Source organism: Tinamus guttatus, unplaced genomic scaffold (genome assembly GCF_059628265.1).
Source record: "Tinamus guttatus ecotype Peru unplaced genomic scaffold, ASM5962826v1 Tinamus_guttatus_pri_ptg000716l, whole genome shotgun sequence".
Lineage (NCBI taxonomy): Eukaryota > Metazoa > Chordata > Aves > Tinamiformes > Tinamidae > Tinamus > Tinamus guttatus.
Window position 1 is genome coordinate 2,679,263 of NW_028289250.1, and position 20,968 is coordinate 2,700,230.

Genomic DNA, 20,968 nt, shown 5'->3' on the forward strand with positions numbered 1-20,968 from the left:
TTTTTTTTCTGAAGCGGTTACATGTTTTATAGAAATAAAAGAAAAATTAATTCTTACTTCTTTTTTTTTTTTTTTTTAGTAATAAAACCAACATGGTTAGATCAGCTGTCCTGTCAAAACTTAACCAAAGATGTAGACACTGACCATCCTAGAGTACTAGAGTATTATATGGAGACAGGCTGTGCACACAGGAAGCCTCACATTCACCAGCTGTTCCAGAAGCATTATCCCTTGGGGAAGCATGACTACTATACTGCCTGCAAAGAAGGTGAACATTTCTGATTTTCAGAGGGAAACATTTTCTTGCAATGTCTGCAACAGTTAGCTGACTGAGATTGGGGGATTCTAAGAGGCAAGAACAAATGAGAAACTGCGTAAGTAAATCAAAAAACTGATAGGGGAAAAAAAAGTGTTTATATGCGTGTTTATGTGCAAGCCTCCTGTAGAAATGTCTACAAAAAAGCAGATCACTTATGAAGACTAGTTTATATATTTTGGCATTTCAAAAAAGTTGAAGTCTTACAATAGATTGCCAATACACTTACAAAGAACTGTTATTTATTGTTTCTTCAGAGAAATTAATTCTCTACATTCTCTATATATAGTATAAGAGCTAAATCAACCCACTCGAGCTTTGATCTTAGTGCTCACCTGCTACGGGAAACATTTCAATTTATAAAATATCCTATACAAAAATTCATTTTCTTGCAATTTTCTGCAGAGAGAATTCTAATCCTACAGCTGAAAATATGCATACCATTTAAGAAAAGTCTGAGGCTTTTCAGAGTCTTGAGACTCTTCGTATCCTATTTTTTGTGAGACAAGACATGCAGAAATAAACACATACTTTGATTTGAATACAAAAGCTATTTAGTTGAGCAATTTTATTCTGTTTCTGTAAGATCTAGCACTATAGAATAACGCATAATTCTAATACCAAGTTTATACTACAGGAAACACAACTGAAATACAACTACTACCACTCAGAACAAATGTAGGTTAATTTTTTATCTTAAATGTGCTTCCTTGCTTGTTTTTTCAAGTGTTACAGATCTGTGTTGACAAGATTCCCTGCATTAATGCACCAGAATCAAGGAAAACTCTATTTATTATTCTTTAGGGTTGGCCATGATTCTTTTTTCTTTTATGTAGTTAATTGAGCTTGGAATATATTGTATATGACTATTCAGGCTCATCACAGGAGCTCAGTTACGTTACAACCAACACTGTCAACTCTAGTCATTCAAATTTCCTTGTCCCTCCCTTTCCTGCACGGAGATGGCAGAATTTTCTAGTAACCTTGAATGGATGACAGCACCAATTCCTGCGGCACAGGTTGATCATAGGATTCAAATGAAGCCCAGTAACCTATGCCAGCTATCCTGTTAACAACCTCCCCCTGCCAAAAAAAAAAAAAAGGAAATATATGTTCATGGACATAGTGATTGCACAGACATGCTTCAGTTTCCAGCAAGTTTTTTGTTTTGTTTTTGTTTAAATCCCTTGGCTACGCTGACATGTTTTTAATGCTGTAAAATAATCTCTCACATTCGGCCATGTACCAAAAGATTGAGCCTAAAAATAGTAATCTATAATACGTGTGCCCAGTTAATGCTATCAATGCTTAGCTTAAACCAGAATAAGCAAAACACTGCTTTAAAAATGAACTTAAAAAATGGCAATTGCAAGTTTTGTTATTTAGAAACCAATTAATGCTTGAGAAATTTATTTCTTTCATGACTGCAAATATGGAATGGGTAACATTTGCACAAGAAAGTGTAATTCGTATGAGAAATTAATCAAAATGTTTTGCCATTACAACTGTTCCAAAAACTCCTCATGTTTAAAATTGTGAGACTCCTAATGACCGGTAAATCCCACATGAAACCAAGCGGGAAGCTTAAAAGGCTGTAACAGACTTCAGCCTCTTCCCTGAGGACACTGTACAGCTATCTTGCCGTAAACCTCTGATCATGCAGAAAGTTTGGTCCTCCTTGTTTCATAGGAGAGGATAGCATCTGGCCCCTGGACACTTTCGACCTTCCAAGACAAGACGAGTTGCATCAAATGCTTCTGGTGGACTGATGCATGGCACAGCCCCACCACTTACACCTTCTGAAGATCAATGCCAGCTAAAAAAAGAATGACAGTGGAGAAGGCTAATGCAGTGGCAATTTTGCCAGGAAACAACAATCCTTACGGCAATAATATGTTTGGCCAGCCAGTCGACAACACCTGGTGCCCAGCGTGCAATCACACTGCAGCGCCCGGATATGCTAGCGGCAATGCTGGGAGCCCAGGAGCACCCTGTGTGCCACAGGTAGAGCAGAGTCATCGGTTAGGAGGGACAGCAATCACCTTGGCAATGACCACTCCATTGCTGATGGACTTTACCAGGTGGGAGGATTACATGGCAAACTGGTGCTAGAAAAAGTTATCCATATTGTGACAGTTACAGCCAAGGAACATTACCCGAGGCCTTACTCATCAAGGGAAGAGACCCCCACACCCTTCGGGGCTCTGACCAGGCAGTATAGTCAAGAAGAAACCTTTCATCAGATGGTATTGTCGGCATCTGAAGAGAAGTCCTGAACTAGCATCAAGCTGGCCAGGACTGTAAAGTTGTTCCCGCCTTATTGGTTGTCAACTCCATGATCAGAAGAGCCTTTCATCAGCATCAATGCTGATGATGGTGATGAGCCAGGAGTAAGAGCCCTCTGCTCCTGCCACAACGGCAGGACATCAAGTCCACTACCATCTGCAGTAGAAGCATCTGAAACGTATTTGTGGATGGCATACAGCCTCTCCAGTCAACATATGGAAGAAGTTTTGGGAAAAGACAACCAGGAATTCAACACAAAAGAACAGCTAGAAAAAACATTTCTGCAGAGAGGTATTCAAATTGAAGAGATTTGCTGGTAGGAAATGAAATGGCAGTGAGTAGTCTCTGCCCTCTACCACACTTCACAGAGCAAGGGAGATCATGTGAGATAAGGCTTTATTACACTCATGTACCTGTGCTCTCTCTTGCATAAAGAGAGAAAACTGCTACATCGCCAGAAGCTTTTGCCAAATTGTCTTGATGACTTTCCCAAAATTTAAGTCTTCATGTGTAGTAGAGCTCTCTAAGCGAAAGAGTTGGGGGAAAAGAGGAAAACAAGTTAATTCTGATGCTATGATTTGCTTTGCTTTCATGTGGCAACAGACACTGATGGAAGGAGTGGCCCACTGTTTGGGTCAGAGCAAAATTGCCTCTTTGGGCAGCAATGTGATATATGAGGCCACATCTCAAATACTGTGTTCAGTTCTGGGCCCTTCACTAAAAGAAAGGCATTGAGGTGCTGGAGCATGTCCAAAGAATAGCAACAAAGCTGGCGAAGGGCCTGGAGCACAGACCTTATGAGGAGCGGCTGAAGGATCTGGGGTCATTTAGTCTCAAGAAGAGGAAGCTCAAGGGAGACCTTACCGCTCTCTACGACTCCCTGAAAGGGGGTCATAGCGAGACATGGGGTTGATCTCTTCTCTAGAACAATTACGCATAGGACAAGAGGAAATGGCCTCAACTTGCACCAGGGAAGGTTCTGGTTAGGTTTTAGGAAAGACTTCTACAGCGAAAGAGTGGTGAAGCACTATAACAGGCTGCCCAGGGAAGTAGTGGAGTCACCATCCATGATTCAAGAACTGTCTTCCATTTTATTCTTCACCCCCTGACCCTAGCTCATAATGAAAAAATGAGTTTGTATACAGTATTTAAACAAATAAATCTTGTCACGATCAACTTTCTGCTTTTTTCTACTCTTTACCTTTTCTGTGTCCGATAGATCATCTCTTGAGGCAATCAGTCCAAAAACAACTACCAAACTATCTCCAATGGCCCTTTCCTCCAAATGCTTCCGCATGTATTATTCAATTTTGTTTGAGGAGATTAACCATTTTATTTCTATGCCATTCATACCAGAAACTGGAACAAACAGAAACTGCTAACTATAAAAACCAAATTCATAAAGGCCATTATTCTACTCTGCTTTCCCTCTTAGAAGATTAGATCTAAATAATTTGCCCACTGAAGAAGAAATTCTTTGTCATACAACATTAAATGGATGACAGCCAACAAATTATTACTGTATACAGTAATTTGTTTCAAAGAGAAACTTTTCTTGCAGAATGATTTGAAAGCAGAGAAAAAAAGGGTGCTTTAATGATAAATCCAGAGCACGATCACTGTTAAGTGGCAAATGATTTTATTTAGCTTTTATGTAAGAGCCAAATTAAAGGGTTAAAAATAATAATAATAAAAAAATCCATGAGACTGAGATCTGCTTTAAGATTCCAGAATGTAAAACTTTGGATGAAGCCTTTGAATGAAAATACGTTAAGTACTCAATTTAGTTTAAATATTGCAATCAGAGAAAAGTGTTCTCTAATATTAAAACACCACAAGTATAAATAAAAACGGTTAGGGAGAGATGAAGAGTATATAATTAAGACATGATCTATATTAGCAGCTAAAAGGAAGTATATCAGTCATATCATAGCCAGCCTCAAAGTTAAATTTTCTACTGGGCTTAGTTCAGTTCATTCATTAGTTTTATAACCTAAGAATAAAGAGAGAAAGCCTAACAGTGATATAATCCTGTATTAAGAAAAAAAAAAATAAAAATAAAAAAATAAAACACGGTAATTATTCCACAACATAAATCCAGTGTCCCCACATCTTGAATGTAATATTCTGTTGTGTTTCTTGTGTTTCTCATCTATAAGAGAAGGATAAAATAGAAGAATGTATGATATTAAGAATTCAGAGAAGGGCAAGAAGATTTTATAAGAGGTACAGAAAGTACAGCAATATAGGAAAGACATTAGAAAAAGATGATGGAGATATGAAGAAGCCTATACAACTAAGTAATAGAGAGTAAATGAATTAGATGAATGCAATGAAACTAGAAGGCAGGATAAAACCCCCAGAAGGAGACTGCTCGTCATACAACATACACTGAGGTTCAGATTGAAACTTCTGAACAGAAAGATATCACCGACTCTGCTCATCTTTAAAAATACAAAGAAAACCATCTCTGGAAACTTTATCGTGCAAATAAAGCGAAAGCATACAAGATATTTAATGTATGGAGACATAGACGGAGCATTTACTTTCGCCTCTGTTCATTTTTAGCCATCTGCTGTCAGGAAAACATCTTCAACTACACTAATCTTCAGACCTCAGGAGATTTCCCTGTCCTTTCAGACAGGGTCTCCACTTGCAGAGCAAATACAGTGTATACTCAGACAGAGCAATAAAATGTCTGTCTTCTGAAAACTTCGGCAGAAGATTAGGGAAGACATGATGCCCTTTGTGATACAAGGAGAAACCAACCCAGCTGTACTGAGCAATGGATGTAGACATTTTACGATCATTTAAGCTATAAGAGCATTGATTTTATTTCATAATGTTTAAATAACATATCAACATACACATTATGCCAAATGATTTTTCCTAATCTCAGTCTTTCTAACAGGCTATATTTTCTCAAAATCAAGTTTTAAGGAATAAATACCATTCAACTTCCTGCAGCATTACTTAATTCAAACCTTATTTTTAATCCAGAAAGGAAAGAATTATTTACAAAAACACATCCTACCAAGCCAATTCAGTGGTTTATCTTAATCTTACTTCAGAATATCTGAAAGATTCCAAAATTACAGATTGCTATACCATCTTGTTTCAAGTTAAGACTTCAGTTCTTAATACAGGTGCAAGAGTCACACTACTTAGCAATGGATAAAGAGCTGAAAAAATTCCCACCCACTCCAATTGGTAGGGAAATCCAACCGTCATTTATTGTAACAAATTTTAACTTAATAAACACTTACTCAGTCTGAGGTTTTTGTTATTCAAACCCTAGGGTTCCTTCTACATTTAGAGAAAGTTTCCAATATTTGCAATTTCAAAAAGATCCCTTTATTGATCAACTAGTGACAGGAGTAGGAGAATAAGCAAAATCTTAAGAATTGTAGGTTTAGAATAGCAAACGATACTTCCATAATAAATAATACAGATACATTTGCACAAATGCTAGACAGTATGGGGAAAGACTGCATACAAGCCATTTAAAGAAAGTATTTTTTAAAAAAGCTTCACTCAAAAAGGCAAGAAATATCAAAAAGGAAGGGCTACTGTGAAAGAAATTCTGACAAAAAAGCTTATTACCTCATCGTGTGTGTATCTGTAATCTGCTTTCTTTGACTTCAGATCCCATAACACCACTGTTCCAGATTCAAAGCCAATCAGAAGCTGCAAGAGTAAGAATGATTTTTAAGCCTTTACATGGAAAAGAAAAAGAATATTGTTACAATACCTAGAGTTCTTCCCTCATGGACAAGGCTAACACAACTGAAGCTAATACAGTGTTAGAAAATATTTCGTATTTATTTTCAGAAAAGTTCTTGGAAAATCCTTTGAGTCCAATAATAGAAGACATTAAATTCCTTCCCAAGAATACTCCTTTATGGTTGAAACTTGGGGTGGGGGCGTATGACATGACAGGAAGATGATGCATAAATACCTTTTATTCACTAACCTATGTTTTAATCACCGGAATTTGCTCTGCTAAGATTTGCTGGAAGAGCACAGTGACCTTTCCAGAGCTTCTCAGTAACAGTTTATTGCAATAAGGAAACTATGTACTATGAACTTTCTCCAGGTGTTAACTGCAATCAAAAAAACTGTCTAATAGAAGGCTAACAAATATGTTATATGCCAAAAGTAAAACCAGAGATAAACCTTTTCCCTAGAAGTAAAGCTCTATACCATTTCTACAGGGACTAGGGATTTGAATTAAGGTACTGCTGAGGATGTCAGTTGTTTTGTCTTCCTCAAGTGCCACTTCATATTGGAAAAGTTCAACGTAAGGCAGCAGTAACAGTCTTGATACTTGCTGAACAGCAAAAGAGGGCAACAAAGCATCACATTTCAGTGGGTCTTCAGTCCCACTTCTTTCTCTCTGCATAGCTTTACAGAAAAGGGGCATCTGGTTGCTGGGATTTACTTGTTGCTGAAACAACTTATTTCCTGAGAACAGAGGTGATCTGAGGGAGTGACTATTAGTTAAGATGCTGCCTTTGCCTATGCGCCTGTGTAGTCAGGGATAGAGACCTGCATCACTTTGGCCTACTGCTGTCCCCGAAAGCTTTGCCCTGACAGGGTTTTCAGTATGCTAACATTTTCAAGGTCTCCAGTGAGCTCTAATACGAAAAATAATAGAGGCTCTCCTAGAAGCTTAAATATATTTGCTACATTTTGCTGCTCTACAACACTAAAATACCCTAAAACATCAAACATACCTTTCTAGTGAAAATATGAAACAGAAAGTAAACTAATAAAGGCAATACTAGGTATTTTTCCTCCACTGCACTGTCAGGCATATTATCAATTTTATCTTCCTCACTCTAAGACACATACTTCATTATTTTCCTATTTTGAATTTAAACATTAAAAAAGTCACAATGCATAGCGGCAACTTTAAAAATGCAATACACAAGAAACTGTAAGCTTTTATTTTTAGCAATATTTTTCTTGTGAAAAAGAAGAGTAAAGTAAATCCAATGCTACAACACTGAGTAATACCATGATTGATAAAAACAAGATGGCTTAAACTTTATTTGACAATGAGTGAGTGGGAGGAAGGTGCATGGAATAAAAAAGATCGGTTGTATCTTTCGAACCTTCACTCTATTCATTCTAGAGCCCTCAATTCTGGAACATGATTCAAACCTAACGATACCAAGAAACCCATTACCGTCACACATTTAATTCTTTTCCAAATGGAAAAGATCTACTCACAAAATTCTCATTCTTTGACAGAATCCTCAGGTGTCTAACATTACAAGCTTGTAGCTAGTACGCTATTGAAACATTTAGAGCACAGCTAAGACATTACTACTACTCTCTTCACTGTCCCTCCTCTAGAAGATTCTTCACATTTGGAAACTCAAAATATTCTAGGACTATTTCAGATAATACCAAAGACTGACAAATACATAATATGAAAATTGGCTTTACACTGATTTAGAGTGATATTCGGGTCTCTATGTATATATCTAGCTAAATTATGATCATGCTTTGGCAGCGGTCTCCACAGTTTCGGAAGAGAGACGTACACAGGCTATTGTTTTAAAACCCATATTTCATATTGGGCTTTATTTCCATTGCTTAGATTAAGAATAACCTGCAAGGTTATTCTTCAGTAGGGACCCAGGACCTAGACAAAAATTGCAGGAAATCAGTGAGATTTTCAAAACAACTATAAAAAGCATCCAAGTTAAAAAATCTGAAGATTCTTCAAAAGAATGGATGAGTTATATGAAACCACCCTAAGAGTAATAGAAAAAGTGTGATACCTGAAGCACAGACTCAGTTCTGCAACCATGACTGAAGTAGGGAATGAATTAAAGAGAATCACAGTACATGACCATTCATAAATGATTCTATAACATGCATGGTTTTCTGTGGAATAAGACACTTGGAAAATACAGAAAAGACTCCAGCACAAATTGAAGTGTTTTTTTTCTTAATGCAGACTTTTGAGGGTCGCCTGGAAGCCACTAACTATCCTCTCCCAGCATACAGGGAGAAATCAAGTGGCAGGGGGGCATTGTCCAGTCAGCTGGGAAAAAGCACCAAATAATGCTGCCGAGCAGAAGGTCCCTTCTCTATAAAAATATACAACTCAGTACTGTAAGAACGGCCTCATCCACAGAAAACATACTACTGTTTTAATGCAACTTGCCTTTGTCTTTTAATTCACAAAAACTTCATGGTGAGAGTTACACATTCTTTTTGCAAAAACCTTGTGATATAGCTCTCATAGCAAAGGGTAGTAATACAGGGGGAACATAGGGACATTGATGTCACAGCTCAAGTCCTTCTTTGTGGTTGCTGGGTCACAGTGCATGAGAATGTGTGTCTTGTGGGAATGTGTAATGTGAAAAATGTTTTGTCAAGACAAAAGAGCATGTTGTTAATCTTAGCTCACAAGAAAGAGAATGCAAGTCTAATATACACGAGGATTTTCTGAAGTATTGGTACTGCAAACGAGCTAGATTTCAATTGATTTATTATTACTGTTAGATGTTGGCTGCTAAATAACGTCGTGTCAGTTAGACCTTGAATCCCTTCAAAATTGCTGCCTTAAACTAGCTAAACAAAAGAAAAAGTACATTGTATTCTACATAAATATACTTCAGTGACCACAAAGCATTTAAGAGTTGAGAAACGGTAATAGCCCAAGAGCATTATAAATGGTATTTACTTTCCATGCAAGTATTTCTATAGGGCATTTTTCTTGGGTATGCGACTGTGTGCTTTTTTAATTTAATGTTTACGACAATACCTTAGTTTCCTTGCTTCTGTTTTTAAGGATTTTTGCAATTAAGCTCTTTCATCTCTGTTTTCAAGTGTTGTTGATTACAAGAAGTATTCAACTTATCCTGGCTTATCTGACAAAAGTGTTTCTACACCAAAACCTTGATCCATCCTTTCTTCTCGTTTCCAACACCATCCTCAGTTCCTCCTTTAGAAGCAGTGGAATTTACAACCATTTTTAAAAAATAAAAAAGACTTACTTGAAAAATAATGGGTTTAATGGACTTAAAACACATATTACCTTTCCTTCATCCATTGGATTGTCACTAATATGGACAATAGGTCCTGGGTGAGATTTTGATGACCTAAACAGGAAAAAAATCCACTTAATTAAAAGAAAATTTTAATTTGCCCAAAATTGTATCACCAAAACCAAAAAAATCTCATTAAATGATTACAAGTAGTACAAAAATTAAATTTCACAGTGAAATATCAAGAAACATAGATAAACAATGAAGCAGTCAACTTTCTGGAAACATGGAATTAAGACTACAATGACTAATCTAAATTAGGAGCATTTTATTAAATACTATTATAATTGTTTCATACAACACTTTTTTAAAAAATACTGTTTGATTCGAACAGCTGAACTATAGCTTCCAGCTTATTACAGTTCTGTATACATAGATTTTTTTAATGAATGCTATTACTAATTCCAAATATGATAACTGCTAAATCACAGTCGGGACATATTTTCTTTCCTTTCCTCTCCCACATGCACATTTGTGGACAAGCGACTACAATATGCCCTCTGAATCATTAATTCACAGCTGAGGAAAAATTTTAAAAGAATTAATGTGAGTATTTCTTCAGTGCTGTGTGTTTCCTGACCACTTTCAGTCAACATGCCTGTGCCACTTGTTTCTTTATCTTAACAGGGAAAGTAACAGACAGGCATTTATGCAATACATTTTCGGACCAGTAAGACTTAACCAGTAAGAAATATTAGACTAGAAATATAAAAAGAATTCCATGACCAGTCAGTGTGTAAAACAGGTGACCAATGGCAAAAAAGAAACAGTCTTCTACATTGAATCCCCCAAACCTGTGTGCCAAAATGCGTGTGTGGACTTGCCTGCACGTGCGTACAAAACAAACCAAGAAGCTGTCAAGAAAAGTAAGGTAAAGCTTTCTCTTTCAAATTCTCCAGATTTTCAGACATCACTCATTCATCTTCATTGAAGCCTGGCATATACTATACTTTACTTTCAACAAGAAAAGGAAGGGAGGAAGTTTGGATGGAACCCAAACCTTTAAGTTAAAGGTTAAAAGTAGCATTCTGTAAATACTTTTTTTTAAAAAAATAAATTATCGCTATCTTCCCTGAACAGCACTGCCTATATTCAGCATATTTTCTCTATGAGCTATAATTAGCTTTGATAAATTTTTATTCATACTGATTGTCCGCTTCAAGAGGCAAAGGACACTTATTAAGCAAAGACATAGAAAGCGAGCAGTTAATACGTTACAAAAGATTACACATGAATCAATAGGGTTTTTGGTGTGTGATTCAGCAGTTATCTATAAATGAAATTATATCATTCATCAGCAGAGTCTATTCGATGGACATACTAATACAGGAGAGGAAATTTACTACCAAGCTCCTTTTCAGGACAGCAAGCTCCAAGTTTCTGGTCCCTCTTTCTCATTTCAAATTTTGCACAGTTACAGAAACCTTGATTATACACACACTGTAAACTTACCATATTTTCATAGTCATGCATCTTAAAAATACATTCCATATATACAAACTGAAGCTGTGGTCAAGATTCTACCTTGCAAAAGCAAATATTGGCAGGACTGACATATTTTGCTTTTAAATTTTTGAGGTAAATGGAAAGACTTCTTCAGCTCTGCAGAAGACTAACCCTCTCAAAGCTGGCAGTTAGATTAAAATTCTATTTTTATTTTGGAAGAAGCAAGTCTTGCAAGACATCACCTTTGATTCCTTCAGTTATTAGTGAGCCTTTTATCTTTCAGGACTTGAGGTGTTTTGAAAGCAGTTGTGTGTGTGTGAGGGGGGTGGAATATATAAACAGTTGTTCAAACAGAAATAGGTTAAAAAACCAAGAGAGGCTAAACAATGTACAATCCTAATGCCTTAAATAATTCAGAACTCCATCCATTTTTTGTGTATAATTGAGATATCTGAAATTCAACATTTGTTCAAATATTTGAACAATTTACACATGTCCTGCCCAAGTGTGGACATTATTAAAACAGTAGAGTTGGAGGTATTATGTTGTCCTCCTTCTCTTGAGGAGGTGGACTATTGAAGACAACCTACACTTGTTTTAAAAGTCTTTGGCAAATGAAGGATTTCATGCATGTTTCAAAGACAAATTTAACATCTGGAAACAAAACACTAGTGCTAATATCTCTTTAGCTATACAAGAAAAGCAGCACACAAATATATGTTCTCAACCACAGATTGCTGTATTTACATAGCCACTTCTATTAAAAAAAAAGAGGTGAAACAACAGTAGTTGTAAAAAGAAAATCTTTGTTCGCAAAATAAGCTCACATAAATGTACATTCACAATCAGTAATCTTATACTCAGCATACATTAGTTCTGTCACAACACATGTCTTTATATTCTGGAATTTATCTAATAGGGATTACTGAAGCTAAGTATTCTAGATAATATACTGACGTTATACAGAATTTTGAGCATCACAGCCTTTAGTCAAATCAAAATTGACAGCAAAATAAAAATGATGCTGTCCTTAAACTATCCGCCTCCAGACTTTAATCCCCAGCTACCTCTAACACTACAAGTCATATTTTGCCATTATATATATATGTGTGTGTGTGTGTGTGTGTGTGTGTACAAAGAATTAGAAAATTATAGAAAATTTTATCACAGTTAATGATTTTTCTCTCTATTGCAGGCACTATGATAAAATGGTTTTAAAACAGGGAAAAACAGACACACGGGTAAACATCAACACTTTATTTATATAATATCGTTAAATGACTATATGCTATCTTTTTAAAAACTCTAATAAGGAGGCCATGCTAAGTAATAAAGACATTTCTGAAGTTTATTAATAAACTATGCTGTTCCCTCCTCTCAGCAGACAATACTTGATTAAACTCACAGTTCAATGGCTTTATTCCACATGATGACATAGCCTGAGAGAGTGAATGACTCCACATTGACAATGTGAATGTTTCCTCTTTCAGTGCCCACGTATAGCCATTTGCTTTGGAAAGGCAGATGACAAAACATTATCCTGCAAGAGAATGCCAAAAAAAATTATAAAAGCTGTTATTATTCAAATCTTAAAAAAAAATTAAAAATGCAAATGGGAAGAAACATAATCATTTCTTTTTATCATGTACCATTTTTGCTAGCTTTCTCTACTTGTGTGGTTATAAGCAATCTAAAACTTAGATTAAATAAGAAACAGAAAACAATGGTATTCTAAACTGTTTAAAAAAAAAAATCACACCATCACCTTGGAAAAGTATAAACTATCATACTGAATTTCTTTCTTAAAGTTAATGCCACCCCTATGGTAAAAATTATAAATTTCACTTTCAAATCTATTTTAATTTCAAGTTTTAAAGATTTTCAGAAGCAACCTTCTGCTGTTTTCAAGTAAGGAGACAAAGGCAGAACTTAAAACATGAGAAGTACAAATTTACATACAAAGTAAAGCAAACCTACAAACAATCCTAGGGCTTATGAAACTATAAAAGCTAATAAAAAGTAGTTTAAATTTTGGAAAATTATTTTATTTATGAGTCTGGAATATTACATTAAATCACACTGTCATTTCTTGCTTGTTTCTTCCTTCTGTTTCTAGGAGAGAATATCTGAATAAAAAAAACAAAAGCTAACAGCTGTTTTCACCAGCAGAGAACTGTTCTGTGGCTTTAGATCTAGTCCAAACAGTAGTATTAGAAATTTTGGTGTGGGTGACCAACTTTTCAGCCCTGATTGCTGTTTACTTTGTCCTCAAAATCACTAACGTATTGATCTCCCCCCTGTAGAAATTGCAGGTTCTAAAAATATTTGAGCTTCCTGGAGAACACAAATACCATCTTCAAAACTAAAGCCTAGAAACTTGTTACAAAATAGAAAACTAAACCATTTACTCTAGACAAGATCCTTTATGGAGAAAAGAAAAAGAAAGAAACTCCTTGGACCATCTTTTTTTTTTGTGATAAGGTAAAAAAAATTATTCAGTGGAAATTTGTTCTGCCAGCTCTAATCTGTGGCTTTACAGACTTGTGCTTCTCCCTCTCCTGTTGGGCTCTTTTCTTGCCAAATCCATGCATCACTTCACGAGCCTGTTAATCATTTATGCGCACAACCCAAACAGCTCAGCCCCTTGGCACTAGCTGCTGCACAGATACACAGAGCTTCAGCAAGGAAGCAGTAACAGCAGCAATGCACAAATCCTGCACATGGCTGAAAAAAAAGTTAAAGTGTATTACAGGTTTCAGAAGATAAGTTTTCCAAATTATTTCTAACTGAATCACAAGTATACCATTTTTACTGCTTGTATCACTCACATTTTTCTATTTAGGGAATGCCATTTAATCAAGCCTATAATTTCTGTATTTTATAATTTTCTTGATTTGCTGTACTTGAATATTTATGCTGAAAGCCTGTACTAACTTGTTTTCATTGATATCTTAAAAAAAAAAAAAAAAAAGGGGGGGGGGGGGACACAGAAACTACTTCCCATCATCTACAGTGGGGCAAAAACATAAACTAGGGCTGCAACCTTGACTGCCACAGCAAAAGGGCAGCCCTTGCAGGGAGAAAGCACCACTGACCCCTTGGGACTCCCAAGGCCTTTTCTTGAATAGTTCTCAACTTGGCGACTTTAACTCGATTTACTGTCTGCTCTGTACAAGGGAGATTAATTTTGTCGACAGTTTGCATGCAGTGAATTATTCCACACAAAAAGAGTAAATTATAGTTGAGCCAGTAGCTTCACAAAATCTCGAAACCAGAGGCTGAAAGCATTTCAGAGTTGTCACGTAAACACACGCACAATCACAGAACAGAGTTCTTATCCTTATCCTTCAAAGCATACTTTTATCAAGCTTCTATCATCACAAAACATTTAGCATGAGCATCACATATCCTGGAAAATTTCTTTAACAGATTTACTGGTTAACAGAATCATTGAGAGCAGGTTAAATCCCACAGAAGCTCTTCTGACTGACCAGCCAGGTCAAAAGAATCGTGTTTCACCTTGAATGGACAAACATTATTCCATTCACAAATGTAGCCTCCTTTTCTGGTTCTATTTCTCTTTTAGCCTGCTGATAAACAGAGAAGGCATGCCTGCCGCTTTTCAAAAATTCAATTATCGTTTTGTCTACTTAGAGTAACTTTTTTCCGATACTTCATTTATCCTAGTTCTCAAGTAACAGCACATTTCCAACACTGAAGACCACATACTGACCTTCTCTTTCCAGTATATTAAGGCTTCACCTTAAACATTATGTGCATTTGCACCATGTTATATGGGACTATTTATAGCCCCATTAGCAATAGGGAGTGAGTGACAATATAAGCTATCAACATACAGTAAAATCATAAGAGCACGTCAAGATGCAAGCTGCATCAGTGGCCTAACAAACTATCTTACTCCATTAAGAACAAGACTGTGTATTAAAATGGATTTAAACTTGTTTTGGAGGAAGGAAACAAAAACTCCAGGCAAGTCACAAGGTTATCCCTTCCTCCGCCTGGGACTTAGGAAGCCCCCATTCCTGTTTCACACTTGGTCAAGGACAGCAAATGCTGACAAAAAACAAAACCAAAACTACGCACAAACAAACAAACCACACACACAAAAACACAAAACACCCACTCCATAACAATAACGAAAAGTCACAGAAAGGCTTTTGCAGCCAGCTCTCTCATGGCACAACAAGTTAACCAGGTTACCTCCAAGGTCCCCTAGGAAATTTCAGGTCCTCATTAAATAAGAACACATTCTCGTAAGGCTGGTGAAATTTTTAACATAATGCAACCATTGCGCACAGTATTTTATTCCAAATATTTTACTTTCCCATCACTATTCAAAGAATAATCTTTCTTCTATAAAAATTATTTTTTAAAGATTTTTTTTAAAATTCAAGTTCTACAGCAAGATTTTAATACATGTTAAAATTACTGCTAAAATGAAATACTGCTATGAAAGCCCAAACAGCTACAGTTGTTCTAAATTCTAATGTACCCGAACTTTTCCCTAAGTACCAATTTACTTCTTCACTCCAAGCATATTCACAAAGCAATAGCAAAGGAAAAGTTGCACATTTGTGCAAAATTATTCACAGAAAACTCAGTGGTGTACTAGCAGTGGAGAATATTGACAAAAGAAAAATCTCAACACTGACACAAAAATATTTTTCTTCTTGTACTTAAAATGTAATTAGTGTTATTGCTTATGGGGAAGTATTAGCAGTACGAAGAGAGACTTTAAGAAGCAGTATGTGAACATACTGAAAGGATTTCCTTTCTTAACTGCAAAGCATATGCCTCTTCTTATAACCTAAACTAAGAAAAATCTTTGTTATCATTCCACACCATACCAAAACAGCAATTATAACGAGCGATATTATTCCTGAGAGAAATTTAATTAGTGAAATCTCAAAGATTAAACAGGGGGCTGTTTAATGGAAATATAAGTTTCCACTGCTTTAGCAAAGGATAGCAAAAAAAAAAAAAAAAAAAAAAAAAGATTAATCAATGACCAGCACTGATAACAGGTGTTGTTTTTATGAAATCCTGAAATTATTGCTAGAACATCAGACTACCATTATATGTCTGTAATTAATTCTATTACATCTGCAGATCATTTTTATGTACACAGAAAACAACTTTGTCTTGCAAAAGCAACAGTGTTAACTGGAATTATCCTCTACATACTTCTAAATCTCTTCAGTCTTTCATACATGAGACAGATGCCTTGTAAACTTCAGGAACTGAAAGTTTTGAACATATTTTTGTAAGACTAGTCCTTATGTCCTCATGTATCAAGTCTTCAACATACACAAAAATCAATACCCGGCATCAGGATAGTACCTCGAAAGAGGGATGGATTGCCTGTGATTTTCCAGTGTTGCTACAAGGGGTTTATGTCCAGACCTGGTGGCTACAGCTGGCTTAAAATACCAGGAAGAAAAAGGATAGGGTGGAGGTGCAGGGCCACAGGCAGAGAAGTCCTTTCAAAGCCATTTCAGAGGTTCACTCATGACGTTGAGGCAGAAGCACCAGGGAAGTAAGAAAAGAGGACTCCACAACCGTCTCTCAATGTGATATTAGGGCTATTTAGACATCTTTCCAAAAGAAGCTTAATTGTAAAGAGCTCCCACATTGTTGCAGTATGTGTATTTTTATTATGTACAATGTTACTAATCCAGTTCTTGGCTTATATATCTCTTTATTGAGGTACATTCCACTTCTTTTTAGCAACGTCTTTTCACCTCCAGCTGGCCTCTCCTCAGAAGGGCTCTTCTGCACACAAGCAGAAGGGGGCTGCCCCACTGTTTGTAATGCTGGCAGAAAGATGCCCCGCACACGCGCTGTGGGTGATCCACTCTGAAGACCAACACAATTTTACACTGTTAAAGGAACACTGACCCCCTACCCTAAGGCGTTGAGGATCTCTTTCCAGCAGTGAAGGCTACTGCCCTACCTGTTCATGAGCTCATGCTAGTCATCTGATGCGATACAACCAGCTCCTCCACCAGGTAGTTTGCTCTACCTATATGTAAGTTTGAGCTAAGCATGTTTAGCCTTGGAAGTCCTGCATAAGAATTTAACAAGGGCCATGTGTCCCAGATGTAGCTTTCCTACAGACAAGGAAGACTTAATTCTGCCCATCATGAGAGACAGGTTTGTTATCAGACAGACAGGGTTTAGAGGTTGAAGGCTGCCGGGGACGGGGCAGTTGGCCCTTATGTGGATCCTACCACTGAATGAACACCAGTGGGCAAGAAAAACAGCTAAACGGGTAATGGAGACAGTTTCTGCAAGTTGGTTCTTTGCAATCTGAAATCTCTGAGTAATGAGACTAGGCATGTTAGCTCCACGTCAGTGCCAAGGGCAGCAGAAGGCAAACTGAGAGGCAATGCTGTCCCACAAGCTGCACCAACATGTGCCAACCCAGGTGCCTGCACTGCCTCCGGAAAGCGTTCTCCAGCAGAGTCTGAACCTTGCTGATACAGGTAAATCCAGATATTCACACACACACACAGACTGACTTCTTGATTCAAAACCAAGCTTTCTAAATACCCATTGCAGATCATCAACAAGTAACAATTGTTTCAAGTCCAATAACTAAAATATTTCAGAAGACAGCATGACAGTAAAACAAACCAGAAGATCAAGTTTTATTTTGATCTTAAAAAAGAAAAAGAGTTTTTTAAAGTGTTCAAATCATAGCTGTGTGTCATATTTTAAATCTATATTTGGTATACTCTCTATTTAGACTTCAAATGTGAATTTCTCAGAAGTCTGAATATATATTTGTAATCTGTCTGCTAGTAAAACACATAGGGCAATGGGGAAAGAAAAAGTCTTATTTATCATCACCTGCTTTCATAGACAAAACTGTATGTTCTTCTGCTATCCACAAAGTGGCAGAATTGGTCAGTTTATAAATGCAGTGTGGAGAAAGAAGGGAAAAAGCCTCTATCCTTAAAGGAGTCTACTAATGTCTACTAGTTCATGACCTGGGATATAAAGTTATGGTACTTAATGAGGAGATGTACTGTCATAATAAAATTTTAAAACTTGTTTATAATAGAAGTGAATGAAAGTGTGATGCTTTGCCCACTCACTGGAGACAAGAGTTTGTATTTTAAAAACAAGGCTGAAGCTGCAGTTCATTAGCAGCAGATGAAACCAACAACACTTGAAGCAACCAGCAACACTTGAAGCTGAAAGTCTGAACTGTGTGGTTTTACGTTGAGGAAAACAAGTTAAGTGCAACAGCACGCAGGTTGACACATTAAAAATTAAATTGCTGTTGGTGCATCCTGTGATCGAAACGCAAAGCACTTGCACACTAAGCACTCAGCTCTGTTTTTATACTAGGATTCCGGTCCTTGTCCTTATGCTAAGGCACAAAGTAAGTAACCTCTACCTCTTTCAACATCAAATCAGAGACTCCCAGGCAGCTCAGGCAGGATAAGTCTCTGATTACTAAACACATTTTTCATCCATATAGAAGAGTAAGGTTTTAAAAATACTTTAGGCATTTATCTATACTTTTAATATTTTTATCTTCAGAACACAGTTTTTTTCTCCATTTTCTTCTGCTTTGTAGCAAAGTAAGCTATTAAATTTGAAATTCTCATCTCCCCTCTTTTGTTTTTTTCTTTTTTCTTTTCTTTTTTAAAGTAAGTTAGGTTGTCGTTTCATCCTTTCTCGGAACATCCTTACTCAGTTCTGTGCGAGTCACTTGCCCCATGTGATGTGTGTTAGGACATTCCAAGTCTTAGCACAGCGTGAAGTTTCTTGCAGGGCACAAGCAGTAAAGCCAGGTAATTTATCCACCTTACAGCAGGCTTTCCATACTTACTTTAATAAAAAGAGTTAACTATACTGATTCCAGAGTGAATCTAGACTAACATAAGCGCTTGTTACTACGTTTAAATAAATTCAATGAGGTTTATATTACATGTGAAAACACAGTAACTTTATAATGTAGGAATATTTATATACATATGTAGATGACAAAGAAACCAGTCTGTCATTTAGTTACAAAAATCCCTCAGATTCACAAATCCTAGGATAGTAAGTCCGCACACTTACTTGTATTCTGCACAGACTTAGCACTTTACACACTTTATTCCACGCTGTAAGTCAGGATGAGCAACCTCTCAAGCCATCCTGCATTTTCCTGGCCCCTACCCGCTGCTGCTCCTCTTCCTTCCCCCAGCCGGGGAGCAATGGCCAAGCTTTGCATTACACTGGTTTAATACCTCAAAATCTCACTGATAACTAGAACATGGAGCAGCTGCAAAACCCACACAAATGCGACAGGAACAAAAGGGTAGAAAACTTGCAAAACCAGCTTGCTTTGTACTGTGCTTCTGACATCTGCCAGTGCTTTAAACTAACAGATTTATTATACACCAAAGCTTCATCCACCACCAGTTCCAAAGTTTTATTTCAAATCACTGAAGATCACTGCTACAGAACACAGTCCACATCTATGAATCTATTAAATTGACAGATTCTTATTTATAGTTTATTGATACTTGTTTCTGGATTCTACAGAAAGTAGCCTCTTCAAAGACTTCTGGCGTTCACCTTTAAAGAAATATGTTTTACTCAAAAGACATTTTCCGCTACTATGAACAAAGTCTGTAATGGATAGCACACATATAGAATTATTTTAAAAGGAAAAGCAAGCATCTTTCTCATTACTTCCAGCCTTTAAAAATCAGGAGCAGAAAAGCAAGAATTCACAAGGCTTTCTAGTCATATGCTACAGAGGCTACACTCCAAATTCATTAATAGGCAATTTCATATTTAAATTCAATTTTGAGAGGAAACTTCAAATGCTTAACACCTGACATGCACATTTATATAAAAAAGCTCTGTCCATTTTTGATTCCTATGTGAGACAGGCTCAAAGTCAGCCTAAGAAAACTAGCCAAAATACATTATCAACAGGTAAAGCGCATCAATTCTGAAAATTGCATGCTGTTAAACACTGGGTTAAACACTGGCTCTGTCTGTGTGGTTAAACACTGGCACTGTTAAACACTGGCTCTTGCAGATGCCTAAAATCAGGGATGGCTAAAATCATGCCATCAACCCCCACCCAGACTGAAAAAGAAAAAAGAAAAAAAAAGAAAAATGTTAAAAAGAAATTTTTGAATTAAATATTTTTTATCCGGCTAGGATGAATTGCTTCAGTTAGCAATGTACCACGAACAACTTGTTATTGTTCTGATCTAATTCTTACACCTTAGCTGAAACTGGAAAACAGTAACTGGAGAATATTTGGCCTATATATTAAACCCAACTGTTATTAAACAGGACACAAATACCGCTTCTGCAGCCTCCATGCACTTACTTCCAGGTGCTCCCAATCAGGCATATAATTTTAAATCCTAGCATCTATAGATTCCTGGAGCAAATACTGAATTAACTGGAGAGGTCCTACAGTCACACAGTAATATTTGGCTTTGTTTTCTCTCCAAGGACATTTTTTCCAGTTTGTTAATTTATTTATGCTTTTACCCAAACAAATTTCCAAGATACTGAAGTTGCTTTCAAAGTATAAGCTTGCAAATTAAAGTATCATTAGAAAACAGATTACAAGGCTCAATTTTAGTATTTAATATTTTAATAATTCATGTTAAGAGAAGTTATACTTATGAGCAAATCCTAATCCCTCAGCATAAATTTTTTAAAAGACTTAATTAATTAGGTATCTAACAACTAGGCACTTGTGAATGGACAGACTCAGATTTATTCATGAATACTCTTCGCAGTAACCTTAGTAGTTAAAACATGACATAAGTCTGACCCAGGTAAAACCCATCTACTTCACACT

General features: G+C 36.5%; 1 protein-coding gene across 3 annotated transcripts in view; it reads right to left on the reverse strand.

The window, feature by feature from the left end:
* Positions 1-20,968, reverse strand: part of STXBP5 (syntaxin binding protein 5) — a 101,735-nt gene that overhangs the window by 47,223 nt on the left and 33,544 nt on the right. For all 3 annotated transcript variants that reach the window (XM_088537038.1, XM_088537037.1, XM_088537039.1), the window contains exons 5-7: positions 12,521-12,655; positions 9,660-9,723; positions 6,206-6,289 (exon numbers count right to left, since the gene is read on the reverse strand). In XM_088537038.1, the coding sequence (XP_088393164.1) occupies positions 6,206-6,289; positions 9,660-9,723; positions 12,521-12,655 (283 nt within the window). The remainder of the gene's footprint in view (positions 1-6,205; positions 6,290-9,659; positions 9,724-12,520; positions 12,656-20,968) is intronic.